The sequence below is a fragment of the Tachyglossus aculeatus genome, chromosome 5 (genome assembly GCF_015852505.1).
Source record: "Tachyglossus aculeatus isolate mTacAcu1 chromosome 5, mTacAcu1.pri, whole genome shotgun sequence".
NCBI lineage: Eukaryota > Metazoa > Chordata > Mammalia > Monotremata > Tachyglossidae > Tachyglossus > Tachyglossus aculeatus.
In genome coordinates this window covers 12,081,699-12,107,435 of record NC_052070.1, presented here as the reverse complement: position 1 = coordinate 12,107,435, position 25,737 = coordinate 12,081,699, and the positions used below count along the sequence as shown (strand labels likewise).

At 52.2% G+C, this 25,737-nt stretch overlaps 1 protein-coding gene across 1 annotated transcript in view; it reads right to left on the bottom strand.

The window, feature by feature from the left end:
* SMCHD1 (structural maintenance of chromosomes flexible hinge domain containing 1) overlaps positions 1-22,695 on the bottom strand; it is a gene marked incomplete at its 5' end in the record, with an annotated part of 180,781 nt that extends 158,086 nt beyond the window's left edge. Inside the window, one exon of the mRNA XM_038747255.1 lies at positions 22,558-22,695. Coding sequence (XP_038603183.1) covers positions 22,558-22,695 — 138 coding nt within the window. The remainder of the gene's footprint in view (positions 1-22,557) is intronic.
* Positions 22,696-25,737: the final 3,042 nt, after the last annotated feature.

The following is a 25,737-nucleotide window of genomic DNA, read 5'->3' as shown; positions in this document are numbered from 1 at the left end:
GCCAGACAGCAGGGAGTCAAGGAAAGAATTGGAGGAGAGGAAGTAGAGAGATGGGGGTAAACTTGGTAGAAGAGTTTGGAGAAGAAGAGTATTTATTTATATTATATAAATATATATTTATTTATACATATATCTATTTATTTATTTTACTTGTACATATCTATTCTATTTATTTTATTTTGTTAGTATGTTTGGTTTTGTTCTCCGTCTCCCCCTTTTAGACTGTGAGCCCGCTGTTGGGTAGGGACTGTCTCTATATGTTGCCAATTTGTACTTCCCAAGTGCTTAGTACAGTGCTCTGCACACAGTAAGCGCTCAATAAATACGATTGATTGATTGATGGAGTAGAAGTTAGATGGGGCGATAATTGGAGAGTCTCCTAGGGTCATAGATGGGTTTTTTATATTTTTTAAGGTTTGGGGTGATACATGGGCGTGTTGTGAAATCCGGTTGAAGATGGCCATCCCAGTGTTTTAACGAGGTGAGAAGGGATGGGGTTGGAGATCCCCCCCCGCCCCCCACCTTTTAGACTGTGAGCCCACTGTTGGGTAGGGACTGTCTCTAGATGTTGCCAATCTGTACTTCCCAAGCGCTTAGTACAGTGCTCTGCACACAGTAAGCGCTCAATAAATACGATTGATGATGATGCAGGGAGAGGGGGAGGCAGGAGATCTCACTGCTGGGAAGGATGGGAGAGTTGAAGACGGCGCCCATTAAGCCCTTTGATCCTCACCCCAGCCGCACAGCACTTAAGGCCATCTCTTCCTACTCTACTATTTCCCTGCTCTGTGGTTTATTGCAAAGTCTGGCTCCCACTGGAGACTGGAAGCTCCTTGTAGGCAAGGATTGGGTCCATAGAGAAGCATGCGTGGCTCAGTGGAAAGAGCCCGGGCTTGGAAGTCAGAGGTCACGGGTTCAAATCCCAGCTCCGCCAATTGTCAGCTGGGTGACTTTGGGCAAGTCACTTCTCTGGGCCTCAGTTACCTCCTCTGTAAAATGGGGATTAAGACTGTGAGCCCCACGTGGGACAACCTGATCACCTTGTATCCCCCCCAGCACTTAGAAGAGTGGTTTGCGCATAGTAAGCACTTAACAAATGCTACTATTATTATTATTATTATTATTATTATTATTATTATTATTATTATTATTACCACCATCTCTACTGCATTCAAGCAGCACGGTGTAGGGCACAGTGCTCGGGCCTGTGAGTCAGAAGGTCACGGGTTCCAATCCCGGCTCCATCACTTTCACTCAATCGTATTTATTGAGCGCTTACTGTGTGCAGAGCACTGCTAAGCGCTTGGGAAGTCCAAGTTGGCAACATATAGGGAAGCAGCGTGGCTCAGTGGCAAGAGCCCGGGCTTGGGAGTCAGAGGTCATGGGTTCTAATCCTGGCTCCGCCACTTGTCAGCTGGGTGACCTTGGGCAAGTCACTTAACTTCTCTGAGCCTCAGTTACCTCATCTGTCAAATGGGGATTATGACTGTGAGCCCCCCGTGGGACAACCTGATGACCTTGTAGTCCCCCCAGTGCTTAGAACAGTGCTCTGCACATAGTAAGCGCTTAACAAATACCATTATTATTATATAGAGACGGTCCCTACCCAACAGCGGGCTCACAGTCTTGTCTGCTGTGTGTCCTTGGGCAAGTCGCATCACTTCTCTGGGCCTCAGTTCCTTCATCTGGAAAATGGGGATTGAGACCGTGAGCCCCATGGGGGACAGGGATGGGGGACAGGGACTGGGTCCAACCTGATTTGCTTGTATCCACCCTGGCGCTTAATACAGTGCCTGGCACCACAGTAAGCACTTAACAAATACCACGCTTATTATTACTTTCCCACAAGGTTAGTACAGTCACGACAGGAACCAGAGGACCTGGGTTCTAATCCCGGCCCTGCCATTTGCCTCCTGTGTGACCCTGGACAAGTCGCTTACCATCCCAGTGCCACAGTTTCCTCAATTACAAAATGGGGATTTAAACATCTGGCACAGAGCCCCACGTAAGCCAAGGTCTGAATTCAGCTTGATTAACTTGGATCTAACCCAGTGATTAGAACGGTCCTTGACACACAACAAGAGTATAATAATGATGATTATTAGTAATAATAATAATGATAATGGCATTTGTTAAGCGCTTACTATGTGCCAATCACTGTACCAAGCGCTGGGCTGGATACAAGCTCACAGTGTTAATCCCCATTTTACAGCTGAGGTAACTGAGGCCCAGAGAAGTGAAGTGACTTGCCCAAGGTCACAAGGCAGACCAGTGGCAGAGCTGGGATTAGAAACCATGACCTCACACATCCCAGGCTTGGGCTCAATCCACTATGCCATGCTGCTTTTCATGCAGAATGCAGCATGCAGCTGTAAATTCAACTGCCTGTAGATAATAATAATAATAATAATAATAATAATAATAATAATGATTGGAGCATTTGTTAAGTGCTTACTATGTGCCAAATACTATTCTAAGTACCGGGGTAGATACATGATAATGGAGCTGGACACAGTCTCTGTCTTGCATAAGGCTCACAGTCTAGGCAGGAGAACAAGCTATTAAATCCCCATTCTGCAGCTGAGGAAGCTGAGGCCCAGAGAAGTGAAGTGACTCACCCAAGGTCACCCAGCGCCAAACGCCGTACTAAAAACTGGAGTGGATACAAGCAAATCAAGTTGGACACATCCATCCCCATTCTGCAGCTGAGGAAGCTGAGGCCCAGAGAAGTGAAGTGACTCACCCAAGGTCACCCAGCGGACAAGTGGCGGAGCCGGCATTAGAGCCCAGGTCCTTCTGACATCGAGGCCCTTGCACACTCTACCCATTAATCCACATTACTTCTCTACCGTACAGGAATTCCAAAAGCGATACACGACGGACAAGAAAGAGTGAGAAAAACAATAAAACAGAAATATAACTTAGGTTGAGAGATTTTTTTTTAAGTTTCCAATTGCAATTGTCCTTCATTCTCATCCAGCAAGTTTGTTGCTTGTCAAAACTACCTGGGAACATCTGCTGTTTCAGACTGAAGCTACATTTCAAATCAAATCAAATATTTACGCAGTTTACCTTTATTCCCAATAATTTGTCTTCCTCTAGAGCCCACAGAGTTACGGTGGTGGTAACAGTAATATTAATAATAATAATAACTGTGGTATTTGTTAAGTGCTTACTATGTGCCAAACGCCGTACTAAAAACTGGAGTGGATACAAGCAAATCAAGTTGGACGCATCCATCCCCATTTTGCAGATGAGGTCACAGAGGCCCAGAGAACTGAAGTGACTTGCCCAAGGTCACCCAGCAGACAGGTGGTGGAGCCGGGATTAGAACCCATGGCTCCCAAGCCCCTGCTCTACTGACTACGCTTAGTAGGAGTAATTTTTATTGAGCACCCAGTGAAGGCAATGCCCTATACTAAGTCTCCTAGACTGTGAGCCCGCTACTGGGCAGGGACCGTCTCTATATGTTGCCAACTTGTTCTTCCCAAGCGCTTAGTACAGTGCTCTGCACACAGTAAGTGCTCAATAAACATGACTGAATGAATGCTGGGGACTCTGCCACAGGAGAAAAAAGAATCACTATCCACCCAAAACCTCAAGACTTCTTTCCTTTCGAAGACTTCTAGGAGGATCAGATACGAAAGTGAACTTTGCTTTTCAGAGACGGCTTGTCAACAGCAGTCACTGTTTGTCAACTGTAGGGGTTCCTCAAGGTTCAGTGCTTGGTCCCCTTCTGTTCTCGACCTACACTCACTCCCTTGGTGACCTCATTCGCTCCCACGGCTTCAACTATCATCTCTACGCTGATGACACCCAAATCTACATCTCTGCCCCTGCTCTCTCTCCCTCCCTCCAGGCTCGGGTCTCCTTCTGCCTTCAGGACATCTCCATCTGGATGTCTGCCCGCCATCTAAAACTCAACATGTCCAAGACTGAACTCCTTATCTTCCCTCCCAAACCCTGCCCTCTCCCTTGCTATAAACGGTACTACCATCCTTCCCGTCTCACGAGCCCGCAACCTTGGTGTCATCCTCGACTCTGCTCTCTCGTTCATCCCACACATCCGATCTGTCACCAAAACCTGCCGGTCTCACCTCCACGACATCTCCAAGATCTGCCCTTTCCTCTCCATCCAAACCGCTCCCTTGCTGGTTCAATCTCTCGGCCTATCACGACTGGATCACTGCATCGGCCTCCTCTCTGATCTCCCGTCCTCCTGTCTCTCCCCGCTTCAGTCTATACTTCACTCTGCCGCCCGGATTATCTTTGTCCAGAAACGCTCTGGGCATGTTACCCCCCTCCTCAAAAGTCTCCAGTGGCTACCGATCAATCTGCGCATCAGGCAGAAACTCCTCACCCTGGGCTTCAAGGCTGTCCATCCATCCCCTCGCCCCCTCCTCCCTCACCTCCCTTCTCTCCTTCTCCAGCCCAGCCCGCACCCTCCGCTCCTCTGCTGCTTATCTCCTCCCCGTACCTCGTTCTCGCCTGTCCCGCCGTCGACCCCCGGCCCACGTCCTCCCCCTGGCCCGGAATGCCCTCCCTCCACACATCCGCCAAACTAGCTCTCTTCCTCCCTTCAAAGCCCTACTGAGTGCTCACCTCCTCCAGGAGGCCTTCCCAGACTGAGCCCCCTTTTTCCTCTCCTCCTCCCCATTGCCTCCTTCCCAGGTGCTTAGTACAGTGCTCTGCACACAGTAAGTGCTCATTAAATACGATTGAATGAATGGATGGATTTAATCATCAATGTAGGGAGGCCACTCCAAGGCGGGCAAAATATCAGCTACTACATAGGTCTTGGAGTTGGAACCCCGGGGGGCCTTATCCCGGCTCCGCCGCTTGTCTGCTGAGTGACCTTGGACGAGTCACTTCACTTCTGGGTGTCTCAGTTCCCTCATCTGTAAAATGGGGATTGAGACCATGAGCCCCACCTGGGACAGGGACTGTGTCCAACCCGATTTGCTTGTATCCATCCCGGTGCTTAGTAGTGCCGGGCACATAGTAAGCGCTTAACAAATACCATCATTATTATCATCAATCGTATTTATTGAGCACTTACTGTGTGCAGAGCACTGTACTAAGCGCTTGGGAAGTACAAGTCGGCAACATATAGAGACGGTCCCTACCCAACAGTGGGCTCACAGTCTAATCATTATTATTATGATTATTACCGATGGAAAATAATGCCAAGGTCCTATCCAGTTGGCCCTGTCCACTGTCAAAACTGTCACCTTTCAATAATCAATTCCAGCCCCTCATTAAGCCCCTGGGCCCTTGGGCCTACTGTAGCACACTAGAAATTCATTCATTCATTCAATCGTATTTATTGAGCGCTGTGTGCAGAGCACTGGACTAAGCGCTTGGGAAGTACAATTTGGCAACATCTAGAGACAGTCCCTACCCAATAGTGGGCTCACAGTCTAAAAGGGGGAGACAGAGAACAAAACCAAACATGCTAACAAAATAAAATAAATAGAATAGATAGGTACAAGTAAAATAAATAGAGTAATAAATATGTACAAACATATATACATATATACAGGTGCTGTGGGGAAGGGAAGGAGGTAAGATGGGGGAAGGGGGGGCGAGGGGGAGAGGAAGGAAGGGGTTCAGTCTGGGAAGGCCTCCTGGAGGAGGTGAGCTCTCAGTAGGGCCTTGAAGTGCCCCAGGCACGACCCCCCCCAAAGACCCACCACTTCCCATTGCATTCATTCAATCAATCAATCAATCAATCGCATTCATTCAATCAATCGTATTTACTGAGCGCTTACTGGGTGCAGAGCACTGGACTATTCCTTAATTATATCGTTGTCTACGGAAAATTAAATTCAGGGACGTGGTTGAAGCTGCATTTTTCAGGACTGCATCTCCAAATTATAGACAGTACATCACTAATTATCTGCCAAAGTTCGTACTATGAGCAAACATTATCTTTAGGATATTGCAGCGTGGCTCAGTGGAAACAGCATGGGCTTAGGAATCAGAGGTCATGGGTTCAAATCCCGGCTCGGCCGCTCGTCGGCTTTGTGTCTTTGGGCAAGTCACAGCTTCTCTGTGCCTCAGTTCCCTCATCTGTAAAATGGGGATTAAGATTGTGAGCCTCACATGGGACAACCTGATCACCTTGTTTCCTCCCCTGCGCTTAGAACAGTGCTTTGCACATAGTAAGCGCTTAATCACTCCTCTCTCCAGACTGTGAGCCCGCTGTTGGGTAGGGACTGTCTCTATATGTTGCCAACTTGTACTTCCCAAGCGCTCTGCACACAGTAAGCGCTCAATAAATACGATTGAATGAATGAAAAAATACCAAAATTATTATTATTATTATTATTATTAAGCGCTTGGGAAGTACAAGTTGGCAACAGATAGAGACGGTCCCTACCCAACAGCGGGCTCACAGTCTAGAAGGGGGAGACAGACAAGAAAACAAAACATATTAACAAAATAAAATAAATTGAATAGTAAATATGTACAAGTAAAATAGAGTAATGGATCTGTACAAACATATATACACCGTCTCTATATGTTGCCAACTTGTACTTCCCAAGCGCTTAGTCCAGTGCTCTGCATACAGTAAGTGCTCAATAAATATGAATGAATGAACAAACACCAAAATTATTATTATTATTATTATTAAGCGCTTGGGAAGTACAAGCTGGCAACATATACAGACAGTCCCTACCCAACCGCGGGCTCACAGTCTAGAAGGGGGAGACAGAGAACAAAACCAAACATACTAACAAAATAAAATAAATAGAATAGATAGGTACAAGTAAAATAAATAAATAGAGTAATAAATATGTACAAACATCTATACATCTATACAGGTGCTGTGGGGAAGGGAAGGAGGTAAGATGCGAGGGGATGGAGACGGGGACGAGGGGGAGAGGAAGGAAGGGGCTGAGTGTGGGAAGGCCTCCTGGAGGAGGTGAGCTCTCAGTAGGGCCTTGAAGGGAGGAAGAGAGCGAGCTGGGCGGATGGCAACATCTAGAGACGGTCCCTACCCAACAGCGGGCTCACAATCTAGAAGGGGGAGACAGACAAGAAAACAAAACATATTAACAAAATAAAATAAATTGAATAGTAAATACGTACAAGTAAAATATAAAAGCAATAGATCTGTACAAACAAACATATATACAGGTGCTGTGGGGAGGGGGAGGAGGGGAAGAGGAAGGAGGGGGAGCTCGGCCGTTCGGGAGCTCGGGGGTTCGGTCAGCGCTTGGAACAGTGCTTTGCACATAGTAAGCGCTTAATGAATGCCATCATCATTATTATTGTTCGACCTTTCCGGAGCTCGGGGGTTCGGTCGCCGCTTGGAACAGTGGTTTGCATGTAGTAAGTGCTTAATGCATGCCGTCGTTAGCTCTCTTCCTCCCCCTTCAAGGCCCTACTGAGAGCTCACCTCCTCCAGGAGGCCTTCCCAGACTGAGCCCCTTCCTTCCTCTCCCCCTCGTGACCCTCTCCATCCCCCCCATCTTACCTCCTTCCTTTCCCCACACCACCTGTATATATGTATATATGCCTGTACATATTTTTTACTCTATTTATTTATTTATTTTACTTGTACCTATCTATTCTATTTATTTTATTTTGTTAGTATGTTTGGTTTTGTTCTCTGTCTCCCCCTTCTAGACTGTAAGCCCACTGTTGGGTACGGACTGTCTCTATATGTTGCCAACTTGGACTTCCCAAGCGCTTAGTACAGTGCTCTGCACACAGTAAGCACTCAATAAATACAATTGACGATGATGATTATTATTGTTCGGCCGTTCGGGAGTTCAGCCGTTCGAGAGCTCGGGGGTTCGGTCAGCGCTTGGAACCGTGCTTTGCACATAGTAAGCGCTTAATGCATACCCCTCCCCCTCGTCCCCATCTTACCTCCTTCCCTTCCCCACAGCACCTGTATATATGTATATATGTTTGTACATATTTATTACTCTATTTATTTATTTATTTTACTTGTACCTATCTATTCTATTTATTTTATTTTGTTAATATGTTTTGTTTTGTCGTCTGTCTCCCCCTTCTAGATTGTGAGCCCACTGTTGGGTAGGGACCGTCTCTCTATGTTGATGATGGCATTTATTAAGCGCTTACTATGTGCAAAGCACCGTTCTAAGTGCTGGGGAGGTTACAAGGTGATCAGGTCATCCCATGGGGGGCTCACAGTTTTAATCCCCATTTTACAGACGAGGTCACTGAGGCCCAGAGAAGTGAATTGACTTGCCCAAAGTCACACAGCTGACAACTGGCGGAGCCGGGATTTGAACCCATGACCTCTGACTCCAAAGCCCCCGCTCTTTCCACTGGGCCACGCTGCTTCTCCTGTTCTCTATGTTGCCGACTTGTCCTTCCCAAGTGCTTAGTACAGTGCTCTGCCACACTGAGACCCTTCCTTCCTCTCCCCCTCATCCCCCTCTCTATCCCCCCATCTTACCTCCTTCCCTTCCCCACAGCACCTGTATATATGTTTGTACTTATTTATTACTCTATTTATTTATTTATTTTACCTGTATATATCTATTCATTTTATTCTGTTAGTACGTTTGGTTTTGTTCTCTGTCCCCCCCTTTTAGACTGTGAGCCCACTGTTGGGTAGGGACCATCTCTGTATGTTGCCAACTTGGACTTCCCAAGCGCTTAGTCCAGTGCTCTGCACACAGTAAGTGCTCAATAAATACGATTGATGATTGATTGACTGCACACAGTAAGCGCTCAATAAATACGACTCTGCCACACTGGGCCCCTCCCTTCCTCTCCCCCTCGTCCCCCTCTCCATGCCCCCATCTTACCTCCTTCCCTTCCCCACAGCACCTGTATATATGTTTGTACTTACTTATTACTCTATTTATTTAATTTATTTGTACCTATCTATTCTATTTATTTTATTTTGTTAGTATGTTTGGTTTTGTTCTCTGTCTCCCCCTTTTAGACTGTGAGCCCACTGTTGGGTCGGGACTGTCTCTAGATGTTGCCAGCTTGTACTTCCCAAGCGCTTAGTCCAGTGCTCTGCACACAGTAAGCGCTCACTAAATACGACTGATTGATTGATTGATTGCACACAGTAAGCGCTCAATAAACACGACTGATGATGGTGACGCCATCATTATCACTGTTCGGCCGTTCGGCAGCTCGGGGGTTCGGCCGTTGGGGGGTTCGGCCGTTCGGGAGCTCGGGGGTTCGGCAGTTCGGCCGTTCGGGAGCTCGGCCGTTCGGCAGCTCGGGGGTTCGGCCGTTGGGGGGTTCGGCCGTTCGGCCGTTCGGGAGCTCGGCCGTTCTGGAGCTCGGGGGTTCGGCAGCTCGGCCGTTCTGGAGCTCGGGGGTTCGGGAGCTCGGCCGTTCGGCAGCTCGGGGGTTCGGCCGTTCGGGAGCTCGGGGGTTCGGCCGTTGGGGGGTTCGGCCGTTCGGGAGCTCGGCCGTTCTGAAGCTCGGGGGTTCGGCAGCTCGGCCGTTCGGGAGCTCGGGGGTTCGGCAGTTCGGCCGTTCGGGAGCTCGGCCGTTCGGCAGCTCGGGGGTTCGGCCGCTGGGGGGCTCGGCCGCTCGGCAGCTCGGGGGTTCGGCCGTTCGGGAGCTCGGGGGTTCGGCCGTTCGGGAGCTCGGCCGTTCTGGAGCTCGGGGGTTCGGCCGTTCGGGGGTTCGCACGTGCGCGTGTCCCCTCAGCCGTTTACACTCCCGCTACGCCCTGCCTCGACGGGAGAGTATTAAAAAAAAAAAAAAAAAAAGCAACCCCCAAAATCCACCTCGGTTTTTTTTTTTTTTTTTTAACGGCGCTGGTTTGGCGCTTCCGGTGGGGCGGGCGCCGTACTGAGCGCTGAGGGGGCTAGGAGGTCACGGGGCTGGTCGGGGGCGCGCACGCACGCACGCACGCACCGCCCCCTCCCCCCCACCAAGCGCGCGCACGCGCACACGCACACACACGCGTACGTAGCTGTACGTATTTAGACTGTGAGCCCACTGTGGGGGAGGGACCGTCTCTATATAATAATAATAATAATAATAACGGCATTTATTAAGCGCTTACTCTGTGCAAAGCACTGCTCTAAGCGCTGGGGGGGATACAAGGTGATCACAGGTTGTCCCCACGGGGGGCTCCCAGTCTTCATCCCCATTTTACAGAGGAGGGAACTGAGGCCCGGGGAAGTGAAGTGACTTGCCCAAAGTCACCCAGCTGACAACTGGCGGAGCCGGGATTTGAACCCATGACCCCTGACTCCAAAGCCCGGGTTCTTTTCCCACCGAGCCACGCTGCCAACTTGGACTTCCCAAGCGCTTAGTCCAGTGCTCTGCACACTGTAAGCGCTCAATGAACACGATTGATGATGATGATGATTTATATATGCATATATCTTTATACATATATACATGTATATATGTTTGTACATGTTTATTTGTTTATTTATTTTACCTGTATATATCTATTCTATTTATTTTATTTTGTTAGTGCGTTTGGTTTTGGTCTCTGTCTCCCCCTTTCAGACTGGGAGCCCACTGTAGGGTAGGGACCGTCTCTAGATGTTGCCAACTTGTCCTTCCCAAGCGCTTAGTACGGTGCTCTGCACACTGTAAGCGCTCAATAAATACAACTGATGATGACTTATATATGTATACATGTTTATACATATATAAATGTATATACATATATACATGTCTATATGTTTGTACATATTTATTACTCTATTTATTTATTTTACTTGTACATATCTATTCCATTTATTTTATTTTGTTACTACGTTTGGTGGTGTTCTCTGTCTCCCCCTTCTAGACTGTGAGCCCGCTGTTGGGCAGGGACCGTCTCTACATGTTGCCAACTTGTACTTCCCAAGCGCTTGGTACGGCGCTCTGCACACTGTAAGCGCTCAATAAATACGATTGATGATGATGATGATTTATATATGTATATATGTTTATACATATATAAATTTATATGCATATATGCATGTATATATGTTTGTACATATTTATTACTCTATTTTACTTGTACATATCTATTCCATTTATTTTATTTTGTTAGTATGTTTGGTTTTGTTCTCTGTCCCCCCCCCGCCCCCAGCCTTTTAGACTGTGAGCCCACTGTTGGGTAGGGACCGTCTCTGTATGTTGCCAACTTGGACTTCCCAAGCGCTTAGTACGGTGCTCTGCACACAGTAAGCGCTCAATAAATACGATTGATGATGATTTATATATGTATATATGTTTACACATATATACATGTATATACATATATACATGTGTATATGTTTGTACATATTTATTACTCTATTTATTTTACTTGTACATATCTATTCCATTTATTTTATTTTGTTAGTCTGTTTGGTTTTGTTCTCTGTCTCCCCCTTCTAGACTGTGAGCCCACTGTTGGGTAGGGACTGTCTCTAGATGTCGCCAATTTGGACTTCCCAAGCGCTTAGTACGGTGCTCTGCACATAGTAAGCGCTCAATAAATACGATTGATGATGATTATTTACACTGAGAGACGGACAGACACAGAAAAGTGACAGAGACACACTGAGAGACAGAGACAGAGAGAGACAAAGACAGACGGAGACGGACAGACCCAGAAAAGCAGAGACCCGCATTGGGAGACAGAGAGAGACACAGAAAGAACCAGAGAGAAGGAGACACACAGAGAGACAGACAGACACAGAGAGACAAAGACAGACTGAGAGACAGACACACACAGGGAGAGAGACACACAGAGACGGTGAGACACACAGGGAGGGAGAGACGCAGAGAGACAGAGCTAGGGAGGCGGGGAGAGACTGAAAGGCACAGAGAGACACTTGGAGAGGTGGGGAGCCAGAGACAAAGAGACTGAAAGGCACAGAGACACAGAGAGACACTTGGAGAGGTGGAGAGACAGAGACAAAGAGACTGAAAGGCACAGAGACACAGAGAGATGCTTGGAGAGGTGGAGAGACAGAGACAAAGAGACTGAAAGGCACAGAGACACAGAGAGACACTTGGAGAGGTGGAGAGACAGAGACACAGAGAGACACTTGGAGAGGTGGAGAGACAGAGACAAAGAGACTGAAAGGCACAGAGGCACAGAGAGACACTTGGAGAGGTAGAGAGACAGAGACAAAGAGACTGAAAGGCACAGAGGCACAGAGAGACACTTGGAGAGGTGGAGAAACAGAGACAAAGAGACTGAAAGGCACAGAGAGACACTTGGAGAGGTGGAGAGACAGACACAAAGAGACTGAAAGGCACAGAGAGACACTTGGAGAGGTGGAGAGACAGACACAAAGAGACTGAAAGGCACAGAGAGACACTTGGAGAGGTGGAGAGACAGAGACAAAGAGACTGAAAGGCACAGAGGCACAGAGAGAGACTTGGAGAGGTGGAGAGACAGAGACAAAGAGACTGAAAGGCACAGAGAGACGGAGACACAGAGAGAGACTTGGAGAGGTGGAGTGACAGAGACAAAGAGACTGAAAGGCACAGAAACACAGAGAGACACTTGGGAGAGGTGGAGAGACAGAGATGAAGAGACTGAAAGGCAAAAAGAGACAGAGAGACACTTGGAGAGGTGGAGAGACAGAGACAAAGAGACTGAAAGGTACAGAGACACAGACACAGAGAGACACTTGGAGAGGTGGAGAGACAGAGACAAAGAAAGGGAGACGGGTGAGCGGCGGGTCAAAGGTCAGGGGTCAGAAGTCGGGGGGAGGGGACGAGGGGGTTGGGGGAGGCCGCAGAAGGCCGAGCAGCCCCATGGGGGGGGGGGGGGCCCAGAGGTCGGGGGTCAGAGGTCGAGGGGCGTCAAACAGGATCCCCGGCGGCCCAGGCACGTGGCCCTCCCTCGGGAAGAGAAGCAGCATGGCTCAGTGGAAAGAGCCCGGGCTTTGGAGTTATTATTTTCTGGGCCTCAGTTCCCTCACCTGCAAAATGGGGATGAAGACTGTGACCCCCCCCGTGGGACCACCTCATCACCTTGTAACCTCCCCGGCCCTTAGAACAGTGTTTGGTACATAGCGAGCACTTAACAGATGCCGTCATTATTATTATTAATCTGTAAAATGGGGATGAAGTCGGGGAGCGCCATGTGGGACAAGCCTGTCGCCGCCCCGGCGCTTAGAACGGGGCCGGACGCGGGGGGAGAGTCGTCGTCATCGTGATCTTTCCGCGCTCACTAGGTGCCCAGCCCTGTTCTAAGCGCTGGGAGAGATAATAATAATAATAATGGCATTTATTAAGCGCTTACTATGTGCAAAGCACTGTTCTAAGCACTGGGGAGGTTACAAGGTAATCACGTTGCCCCACGGATCCAAGGTGATCGTCTTCCGTGGGGCTCGCCCTCTTCATCCCCATTTCCCAGCTGAGGAAACCGAGGCCCAGCGCAGTGAAGCGGCTTGCTCAAAGTCCCGCAGCAGACAGGCTGGTGTCGGAGGCGGGATTCGAACCCACGACCTCTGACCCCCGGGCCACGCTGCTTCTCTCGTAGTGGGTGCTCGTTTGTAATAATAATAATAATGGCATTTATTAAGCGCTTACTATGTGCAAAGCACTGTTCTAAGCACTGGGGAGGTTATAAGGTGATCAGGTTGTCCCACGGGGGGCTCCCAGTCTTCATCCCCATTCTACCGGGGAGGGAACTGAGGCCCAGAAAATAATAATAATTATGGCATTTATTAAGCGCTTACTATGTGCAGAGCACTGTTCTATACGCTGGGGAGGTTACAAAGTGATCATGTTCTCGCACGTGGAGCTCCCAGTCTTCATCCCCATTTTACAGGTGAGGGAACTGAGGTCCAGAATATAATAATAGCAGCATTTATTAAGCGCTTACTATGTGCAAAGCACTGTTCTAAGCGCTGGGGAGGTTACAAGGTGATCAGGTTGTCCCACGGGGGGCTCCCAGTCTTCATCCCCATTTTACAGGTGAGGGAACTGAGGCCCACAAAATAATAATAATAATAGCATTTATTAAGCGCTTACTACGTGCAAAGCACGGTTCTAAGCGCTGGGGAGGTTACAAGGCGATCAGGTTGTCCCACGGGGGGTCTCCCAGTCTTCATCCCCATTTTACAGACGAGGGAACTGAGGCCCGGAGAAGTGAAGTGACTTGCCCCGAGTCACGCAGCTGCTGAGCGGTGGAGCCGGGATTGGAACCCACGACCTCTGCCTCCCAAGCCCGGGCTCTTTCCACTGAGCCCCGCTGCTTCTCTTGTCCAAACCTTGGCGCTCAGAACGTTTCTCGGCCCAGAGTAAGCGCTTAGCACACAGTTCCCTCCTTCCTCTCCCCCTCCTCCCCCTCCCCCCCCTTACCTCCTTCCCCTCCCCACAGCACCTGTATATATGTATATATGTGTATATGCATATGTATACATGTATATATATGTATATACGCATATGTATACATGTATATATATGTATATACGCCCCCTCCCCATCCCCCCACCTTACCTCCTTCCCCTCCCCACAGCACCTGTATATATGTTTGTACAGATTCATTGCTCTACTTATTTATTTTACTTGTACATATTTATTCTATTTATTTTATTTTGTTAGTATATTTTGTTTTGTTGTCTGTCTCCCCCTTCTAGACTGTGAGCCCGCTGTTGGGTAGGGACCGTCTCTAGATGTTGCCAACTTGGACTTCCCAAGCGCTTAGTACAGTGCTCTGCACACGGTAAGTGCTCAATAAATACGCTTGAATGAATGAATATACATATGTCTGTACGTATTTACTACTCCATTTTACTTGTATGTATCTATTCTATTTATTTTATTTAGTTTATATGTTTTGTTTTGTTGTCTATCTCCCCCTTCTAGACTGCGAGCCCGCTGTTGGGTAGGAGCCGTCTCTAGATGTTGCCAACTTGGACTTCCCAAGCGCTTAGTCCAGTGCTCTGCACACAGTAAGCGCTCAATAAATACGATTGAATGAATGAATATACATATATGTCTGTACGTATTTTTATTACTATTTTACTTGTTCGTATTTATTCTATTTATTTTATTTTGTTCATATGTTTTGTTTTGTCTGTCTCCCCCTTCTAGCCTGCGAACCCGCTGTTGGGCAGGGACCATCTCTAGATGTTGCCAACTTGGACTTCCCAAGCGCTTAGTACGGTGCTCTGCACACAGTAAGCGCTCAATAAATACGACTGAATGGATGAATATACATATATGTATATATGTTTGTACGTATTTATTACTGTATTTACTTGTACATATGTATTCTTATTTTATTTTGTTAATATGTTTTGTTGTCTGCCTCCCCCTTCTAGACTGCGAGCCCGCTGTTGGGTAGGGACCGGCTCTAGATGTCGCCAATTTGTACTTCCCAAGCGCTTAGTCCAGTGCGGTGCACACAATAAGCGCTCAATAAATATGACTGAATGAGTGAATGAACGCGCTCAGTCCAGCGCTCCACACACCGTCAGCGAGCGCGTTCAATACATGTGACCGAATGAATGAATGAATGAATGAAGGCGCTCAGCCCGGCGCACCGCACACAGTCACCGCTTGCGCTCAATACATGCGAATGAATGAATGAATAAATGAATGAATGAACGCGCTCAGTCCGGCGCTCCGCACAGTCAGCGCGCGCGTGCTCAATACACGCGACCGAATGAATGAACGCGCACAGCACACAGTCTGCGCGCGCTCAATACATGCGACTGAATGAATGAATGAACGTGCACAGCACACAGTCAGCGCTTGCGCTCAATACATCTGACCGAATGAATGAATGACTGAATGAATGAACGCGCTCAGTCCGGCGCTCCGCGCAGTCAGCGCTTGTGCTCAACACATGCGACCGAATGAATGAATGAGTGAATGAATGAATGAGTGAACGTGCTCCATCCGGCGCTCCGCCGTCAGCGCTTGTGCTCAATACATCCGACTGAATGAATGAATGAATGCGCTCAGTCTGGCGCTCTGCACAGTCACTGCGCGCTCAATATATGCGACTGAATGAATGAATGAACGTGCTCAGCACACAGCGCGCGCGCTCAATACATCCAACCGAATGAATGAATGAATGAATAAATAAATACGCTCAGCCCGGCGCTCTGCACGCAGTCAGCGCGCGCGCTCAATACATCCGACCGAATGAATGAATGAATACGCTCAGCCCGGCGCTCCGCACACTGTCAGCACGCGCGCTCAATACATGCGACTGAATGAATGAGTGAATGAATGAATGAATGAAGGCGCTGAGCCCGGCGCTCCGCACACAGTCAGTGCGCGCGCTCAATACATCCGAACGAATGAATGAGTGAATGAATGAATGAATGAAGGCGCTGAGCCCGGCGCTCCGCACACAGTCAGTGCGCGCACGCTCAATACATCCGAACGAATGAATGAGTGAATGAATGAATGAATGAATGAAGGCGCTGAGCCCGGCGCTCCGCACACAGTCAGTGCGCACGCGCGCGCTCAATACATCCGAACGAATGAATGAACGCGCTCAGTCCGGCGCTCCGCACACAGTGCGCGCAATACATGCGACCTGTTTATACGTATATATGTTTGTACATATTTGTTACTCTATTTATTTTGCTTGTACATATCTATTCTATTTATTTTGTTAGTATGTTTGGTTCTGTTCTCTGTCTCCCCCTTTTAGACTGTGAGCCCACTGTTGGGTAGGGACTGTCTCCATATGTTGCCAACTTGTACTTCCCAAGCGCTTAGTACAGTGATCTACACACAGTAAGCGCTCAACAAATACGATTGATGATGATGATGATGAAGAAGCGACCGAGTGAATGAATGAATAAATGAATGAACGAAGGCGCAGAGCCCGGCTCTCCCGCACACAGTCAGCGCGCGCTCAATACAAGCGACCGAGTGAATGAATGAATGAATGAAGGCGCTGAGCCCGGCGCTCCGCACACAGTCGGCGTGTGCGCACGCGCTCAATACATCCGAGCGAATGAATGAACGTGCTCCGCACACAGTCGGAGTGTGCGCTCAATACACGCGACCGAATGAATGAGTGAATGAATGAATGAAGGCACTGAGCCCGGCGTTCCGCGCACAGTCGGCGCGCGTGCGCTCAATACATCCGAGCGAATGAATGAACGTACTCAGCCCGGCGCTGCGCACACAGTCAGCGCGCGTGCGCTCAATACACGTGAGTGAATGAGTAAGTGAATGAATGAATGAATGAAGGCGCTGAGCCTGGCGTTCCACGCAGTCGGCGCGCGCACGCTCAATACATCCGAGCGAATGAATGAAGGCGCTCAGTGCGCGCGCGCTCAATACGCGCGACCGAATGAATGAATGAGTGAATGAATGAATGAATGAAGGCGCTGAGCCCGGCGCTCCGCACAGTCGGCGCGCGTGCGCTCAATACACACGACCGAATGAATGAATGAATGAATGTAGGCGCTCAGTCCAGCGCTCCGCACACAGTCGGCGCGCGCGCTCAAAACACGCGACTGAATGAATGAGTGAATGAATGAATGAAGGCGCTGAGCCTGGCGCTGCGCACAGTCAGCACGCGTGCGCTCAATACACGCGACCGAATGAATGAATGAAGGCGCTGAGCCCGGCGCTCCGCACGCAGTCAGCGCGCATGCGCTCAATACACGTGACAGAATGAATGAGTGAATGAAGGCGCTGAGCCCGGCGCTCCGCGCACAGTCAGCGCGCATGCGCTCAATACACGTGACAGAATGAATGAGTGAATGAAGGCGCTGAGCCCGGCGCTCCGCGCACAGTCAGCGCGCGCGCGCGCTCAATACATCCAAATGAATGAATGAATGAACGAACGCACTGAGCCCGGCCCTCCGCGGTCAGCACGCGAGTGCTCAATACATGCGACCGAGTGAATGAATGAATGAATGAATAAATAAATGAATGAACGAACGAAGGCGCTCAGCCCGGCGCTCCGCACACAGTCGGCACGCGCGCGCTCAATACACGCAACCGAATGAATGAATGAATGAGTGAATGAATGAAGGTGCTGAGCCCGGCGCTCCGCGCACCGTCAGCGCGCGTGCGCTCAATACACGCGACCGAATGCGTGAATCAATGAATCAATGAATGGACGAAGGCGCTGAGCCCAGCAATCCGCACACAGTCGGTGCGCGCGCTCAATACATCCCCCCCCCCGCCCCCACCCCGGGGAAAAGGCCCTTGTTATCATCAAGTTACATTAACGACAACCTCATTCGCACCTGCTCAGCCAGGATGTCCCGCCATCGACCCCCGGGCCTGGAATGCCCCCAATCCCTCTGCCCCTCCGCCAAGCTCGCTCTCTTCCTCCCTTCAAGGCCCTACTGAGAGCTCACCTCCTCCAGGAGGCCTTCCCAGACTGAGCCCCTTCCTCTCGTCCCCCTCTCCATCCCCCCGATCTTACCTCCTTCCCTTCCCCACAGCACCTGTATATATGTAGATATGTTTGTACAGATTTATTACTCTGTTTATTTTACTTGTACATATCTATTCTATTTATTTCATTTTGTTAGTATGTTTGGTTTTGTTCTCCGTCTCCCCCTTTTAGACTGTGAGCCCGCCGTTGGGTCGGGACCGTCTCTAGATGTTGCCAACTTGGACTTCCCAATCGCTTAGTCCAGTGCGCTGCACGCAGTAAGCGCTCAATAAATACGATTGATGATGAATGAATGAATGAATGAAGGCGCTGAACCCGGCGCTCCGCACACAGTCAGCGCGCGTGCGCCGAATACACGCGACCAAATGAATGAGTGAATGAATGAACGAATGAATGAATGCGCTGAGCCCGGCGCTCCGCACACAGACAGCGCGCGTGCGCTCAATGCACGCGACCGAATGAATGAATGAGTGAATGAATGAATTAACGAACGTGCCGAGCCCGGCGCTCCACACACAGTCAGCGCGCACGCGCGCTCGATGCACAAGACCGAATGAATGAGTGAATGAATGAATGAACGAAGGCGCTGAGCCCGGCGCTCCGCGCACAGTCAGCGCGCGTGCGCTTAATACACGCGACCAAATGAATGAATGAATGAAGGCGCTGAGCCCGGCGGTCCGCACACAGTCAGCGCGCGTGCGCCGAATACACGCGACCGAATGAATGAGTGAATGAATGAACGAATGAATGAAGGTGCTGAGCCCGGCGCTCCGCGCACAGTCAGCGCGCACACACTCAATGCACGCGACCGAATGAATGAATGAGTGAATGAATGAATGAATGAGCAAACGTGCCGAGCCCGGCGTTCCGCACACAGTCAGTGCGCGCGCACTCAATGCACGCGACCGAATGAATGAATGAGTGAATGAATGAATGAACGAAGGCGCTGAGCCCGGCGCTCCGCGCACAGTCAGCGCGCGTGCGCTTAATACACGCGACCGAATGAATGAATGAATGAAGGCGCTGAGCCCGGCGCTCCGCACACAGTCAGCGCGCGTGCGCCGAATACACGCGACCGAATGAATGAGTGAGTGAATGAACGAATGAATGAAGGCGCTGAGCCCGGTGCTCCGCACACAGTCAGCGCGCGTGCGCTCAATACACGCGACCGAATGAATGAATGAGTGAATGAATGAACGAAGGCGCTGAGCCCGGCGCTGCGCACAGTCGGCGCACGTGCGCTCAATACACGCGACCGAATGAATGAGTGAATGAATGAATGAATGAAGGCGCTGAGCCCGGCGCTCCGCAGTCAACGCGTGCGCTCAATACACGCGACCGAATGAATGAATGAGTGAATGAATGAGCGAACGTGCTGAGCCCGGCGCTCCGCACACAGTCGGCGCGCGTGCGCTCAATACACGCGACCGAATGGATGTATGAGCGAGTGAATGAATGAAGGCGCTGAGCCCGGCGCTGCGCACACAGTCAGCGCGCGTGCGCTCAATACATGCGACCGAATGAATGAGTGAATGAATGAGTGAATGAATGAACGAAGGCGCTGAGCCCGGCGCTGCGCACGGTCGGCGCGCACGCGACCGAATGAGTGAATGAATGAATGAAGGCGCTGAGCCCGGCGCTGCGCACGCAGTCAGCGCGCGCGCGCTCAATGCACGCGACCGAATGAATGAATGAGTGAATGAATGAATGAACGAACGTGCCGAGCCCGGCGTTCCGCACACAGTCGGCGCGCAGGCTCAATAACACACGTGACCGAATGAGTGAATGAATGAGCGAACGCGCTGAGCCCGGCGCTCCGCATACAGTCGCCGCAAGTGCGCTCAATACACGCGACCGAATGAATGAGTGAATAAATGAATGAAGGCGCTGAGCCCGGCGCTCCGCGCACAGTCAGCGCGCGCGCGCTTAATACACGCGACCGAATGAATGAATGAATGAAGGCGATGAGCCCGGCGCTCCGCACACAGTCAGCGCGCGTGCGCTCAATACACGCGACCAAATGAATGAATGAGTGAATGAATGAATGAACGAACGTGCTGAGCCCGGCGCTCCGCACAGTCGGCGCGCGCGCGCTCAATACACGCGATGAATGAATGAATGAGTGAATGAATGAATGAATGAATGAATGAACGAACGTGCTGAGCCCGGCGCTCCGCTCACAGTCGGCGTGCGTGCGCTTAATACACGCGACCGAATGAATGAATGAATGAATGAATGAATGAATGAAGGCGCTGAGCCCGGCGCTCCGCGCACAGTCGGCGCGCGCACGCTCAATACACGCGACCAAATGAATGAGTGAATGAAGGCGCTGAGCCCGGCGCTGCGCAGTCAGCGCGCGCGCGCGCTCAATGCACGCGACCGAATGAATGAATGAATGAGTGAATGAATGAACGAACGCGCTGAGCCCGGCGCTGCGCACACAGTTGGCGCGCGTGCGCCGAATACGCGCGACCGAATGAATGAGTGAATGAGTGAGTGAATGAATGAATGAAGGCGCTGAGCCCGGCGCTCCGCGCACAGTCGGCGCGCGTGCGCTCGATACACGCGACCGAATGAATGAATGAGTGAATGAATGAATGAAGGCGCTGAGCCCGGCGCTCCGCACACACACGGCGCGTGCGCGCTCGATACACGCGACCGAATGAGTGAGTGAATGAATGAATGATTGAATGAATGAAGGCGCTGAGCCCGGCGCTCCGCACGCAGGCAGCGCGCGCGCGCTCAATACACGCGACCGAATGAATGAGTGACTGAATGAATGAATGAACGAACGTGCCGAGCCTGGCGTTCCGCACACAGTCGGCGCGCAGGCTCAATAACACACGCGACCGAATGAGTGAGTGAATGAATAAATGAAGGCGCTGAGCCCGGCGCTCCGCGCACAGTCAGCGCGCATGCGCCGAATACACGCGACCGAATGAATGAATGAGTGAAGGCGCTGAGCCCGGCGCTCCGCGCACAGTCGGCGCGCGCGTGCTCAATACACGCGACCAAATGAATGAGTGAATGAATGAATGAATGAATGAATGAATGAAGGCGCTGAGCCCGGCGCTGCGCACAGTCAGCGCGCGTACACTCAATGCACGCGACCGAATGAATGAATGAATGAATGAGTGAATGAATGAACGAACGTGCTGAGCCCGGCGCTCCGCACACAGTCGGCGCGCGTGCGCCGAATACACGCGACCGAATGAATGAGTGAATGAGTGAGTGAATGAATGAATGAAGGCGCTGAGCCCGGCGCTCCGCGCACAGTCGGCGCGCGCGCTCAATGCACGCGACCGAATGAATGAATGAGTGAATGAATGAATGAACGAAGGCGCTGAGCCCGGCGCTGAGCGCGCGTGCGCTCAATACACGCGACCAAATGAATGAATGAGTGAATGAATGAATGAAGGTGCTGAGCCCGGCGCTCCGCGCACAGTCGGCGCGCGTGCGCCGAATACACGTGACCGAATGAATGAATGAATGAATGAATGAAGGCGCTGAGCCCGGCGCTCCGCGCACAGTCGGCGCGCGCGCGCGCTCAATGGACGCGACCGAATGAATGAATGAGTGAATGAATGAATGAACGAAGGCGCTGAGCCCGGCGCTCCGCAGTCTACGCGCGCGCTCAATACACGCGACCGAATGAATGAATGAGTGAATGAATGAACGAAGGCGCTGAGCCCGGCGCTCCGCACAGTCGGCGCGCGTGCGCTTAATACACGCGACCGAATGAATGAATGAACGAAGGCGCTGAGCCCGGCGCTCCGCACACAGTCAGCGCGCGTGCGCCGAATACACGCGACCGAATGAATGAATGAGTGAATGAATGAACGAAGGCGCTGAGCCCGGCGCTCCGCAGTCTACGCGCGCGCTCAGTACACGCGACCGAATGAATGAATGAGTGAATGAATGAATGAAGGCGCTGAGCCCGGCGCTCCGCACAGTCAGCGCGCGTGCGCTTAATACACGCGACCGAATGAATGAATGAACGAAGGCGCTGAGCCCGGCGCTCCGCACACAGTCAGCGCGCGTGCGCCGAATACACGCGACCGAATGAATGAATGAGTGAATGAATGAATGAACGAACGTGCCGGGCCCGGCGTTCCGCGCGCGCGCTCGATACGTCGGAGCGAATGGACGAATGAATGAAGGCCTAAGACGCGGCCCCGGTGCCGAGCGCTTAGCGCAGCAGAGGCGGGAAGGGGGTCCCGCCCAAGGGGATCCCCGTCCCCCTCCCCCGCCCCGGGTCTGACCTGGCAGAGCGCCCGTCGGAAGGCCCCGTAGTCGTCGTCCTGGCCCACGTCGAGCGCCCGCTCCCCGGGCTCCGACTGCTCCCGCCGCCGGTCGAAGAGGAACACCGTCCGCACCCGCGCGCCCCGCCCCGCCCCGCCCGCCGCCGCCGCCGCCGCCGCCACCACCGGCGGGGGAGGAGGCGGGGGGGGGACCCGCAGACCCCAAGTCCGGGGCGCCGACGGCCGGGACGGGGACGACAACGTCGCCAACGGCCGCCGCAGCCGCCGCCGCCGCCGCTGCCATATTGGCGGGCAGGAGGAGGAGGGGGAGGACGGAAGGAGCGGAGCGGTGCGGTGCGGTGCGGTGCGGTGCGCTGCAGGCCCGGGGGCCGGGCTGGGCCGGTCTGGGCCGGGCGGCGATGGTCCGTGTCCCCGGATGGCCGCGCAGGCGCAGCCGCCGCCGCCGCCTCCTCCTCCGCGCAGCCCCCGGGACCCGATTCAAACCGGGGGCCCCGCCGCACTGCGACGTCACTTCCGCGTCCTCGGGGCCGAGCCGAGCCGAGCGGGGCCGAGCCGAGAGGGGGCGCGCGCGCGGGAGGGGGCGGGGCCCGGCCGGGGGTTGGACGTCGGCCCCACTTGGCGGGAACTGCGGCCGCGCGCGACGCCGGGGACGCGCCCCCGAGACGCACGGGACACGCCCACAGACTCCAGCGTCACGCCCCCTGACGCCCCGGCCACGCCCCCGACGTCCGGGCCACGCCCACAAACCCCAGTGTCACGCCCGCGGACTCTAGCGTCACGCCCCCCGACGTCCAGGCCACGCCCACAGGCTCCAGCGTCACGCCCCCCGACGTCCAGGCCACGCCCACAGGCTCCAGCATCACGCCCCCCCGACGCCCAGGCCACGCCCCCCGACGCCCGGCCCTCGCCCACAGACTCCAGCGTCACGCCCCCTGACGTTCGGGCACGCCCCCTACCGGCCAGCCCAGGGGCCCCTGACGTTCAGACACGCCCCCTGCTCATTCATTCATTCATTCATTCATTCATTCAATCGTATTTATTGAGCGCTTATTGTGTGCGGAGCACTGGACTAAGCGCTTGGGAAGTCCAAGTCGGCAACATAGAGGGAGGGTCCCTGCACACGCCCCCAGACTCCAGCGTCACGCCCCCGACGTCCGGGCCACGCCCCCCGACGTCTAGGCCACGCCCACAGACTCCAGCGTCACGCCCCCGACGTCTAGGCCACGCCCACAGACTCCAGCGTCACGCCCCCTAACGTCTAGGCCACGCCCACAGACTCCAGCGTCACGCCCCCGACGTCTAGGCCACGCCCACAGACTCCAGCGTCACGCCCCCGACGTCCGGGCCACGCCCCCCTGACGTCTAGGCCACGCCCACAGACTCCAGCGTCACGCCCCCCGACGTCTAGGCCACGCCCACAGACTCCAGCGCCACGCCCCTGACGTTCAGACACGCCCCCTACCGGCCAGCCCGCGGCCCCTGACGTTCGGACACGCCCCCTATTCATTCATTCACTCATTCATTCACTCATTCATTCATTCATTCAATCGCATTTATTGAGCGCTTACTGTGTGCAGAGCATTCATTCATTCATTCAGTGGTATTTATCGAGCGCTTACTGTGTGCGGAGCACTGGACTAAGCGCCTGGGAAGTCCAAGTTGGCAACATCGAGAGACGGTCCCTACCCAACAGCGGGCTCACAGTCTAGAAGGGGGAGACGGAGAACAAAACAAAATAAAACAAATAGAATAAATATGCACAAGTAAAATAGAGTAATAAGTCTGTACAAACATCTGTACAGGTGCTGTGGGGAGGGGAAGGAGGTAAGGCTGGGGGATGGGGAGGGGGAGAGGAAGGAGGGGGCTCAGTCTGGGAAGGCCTCCTGGAGGACGTGAGCTCTCACTAGGGCTTTGAAGGGAGCTTTGCACATAGTAAGCTCTTCATAAATGCCACTGTTATGATTATCATCATTATTATTATTATTGAAACCCGTGACCTCTGATTCCCAAGCCCCACGTCTTGCCACTGAGGCACTCTGCTTCTCCGTTGGTAGCTGGGCAGGGCCTCCCCTCAGGCCTTCCTCCCACCCTCAATCAATCAATCAATCAATCAATCGCATTTATTGAGCGCTTACTGTGTGCAGAGCACTGGACTAAGTGCTGGCAACATATAGAGACAGTCCCTACCCAACAGTGGGCTCACAGTCTAGAAGGGGGAAGGGAAGGAGGTAAGGCGGGGGGGGTGGGGAGGTTTAGTACAGTGCTCTGCACACAGTAAGCGCTCAATAAATACTATTGATTGTACTTCCCAAGTGCTTAGTACAGTGCTCTGCACACAGTAAGCGCTCAATAAATACAATTGAATGAATGAACAAGTTGGCAACATATGGCTGTCTCCGGACGACACGGTCTCTTCTGCTGCTCTCTGCAGTGCAGGCCTCTTCTTCTCCCAGTCCCCCAGGCTCACCGGAAAAGGAGGAGGTGTCGGTTTCCTTCTCGCCCCCCAATGTCGCTTTCGCACTATCCCTCCTCCCCCTTCCCTTTCCTTCCCTTCCTTTGAAGCCCACATTATTCGCCTCTCCCACCCCCTCCCGATTCTTGTAGCCGTCATCTACCGCCCTCCGGGCCCCACTTCCAACTTCTTTAACGACTTTGACCCCTTCCTCACCTTCCTTCTCTCCTTCTCCATGCCCACTCTGATCCTCGGAGACTTCAACATCCACATGGATATCCCTGACGACTCCTCTGCCGCCCGCCTTCTATCTCTCCTCGACGCTGCCAACCTCTTCCTCCACCCCACCTCGCCCACTCACCAACTTGGTCATACCCTCGACTTCATCATCTCCTACCGCTGCACTGTGTCCGCCCTCACCAACTCTGAGATCCCTCTCTCTGATCATAATCTTCTCACCTGCCTCCTCACTCACACTCCTTTCCCCTGTAAATCCGTATTACTCCCTCACAGAGATCTCCGCTCTCTGGACCCCACCCATCTTTCGGAGCGCCTCACACCCCACCTCGCCGCCCTCTCCTCTCTACCCAGTCTTGGTGATCAGATTACTGCTCTCAACTCTACCCTTTCTACTCAGCTAGACTCACTCTCTCCCCTTTCCCTTTGCCGCTCTCACACCACTAACCCACAGCCCTGGATCACTGCCACCGTCGCCTCCTTCGCTCTTA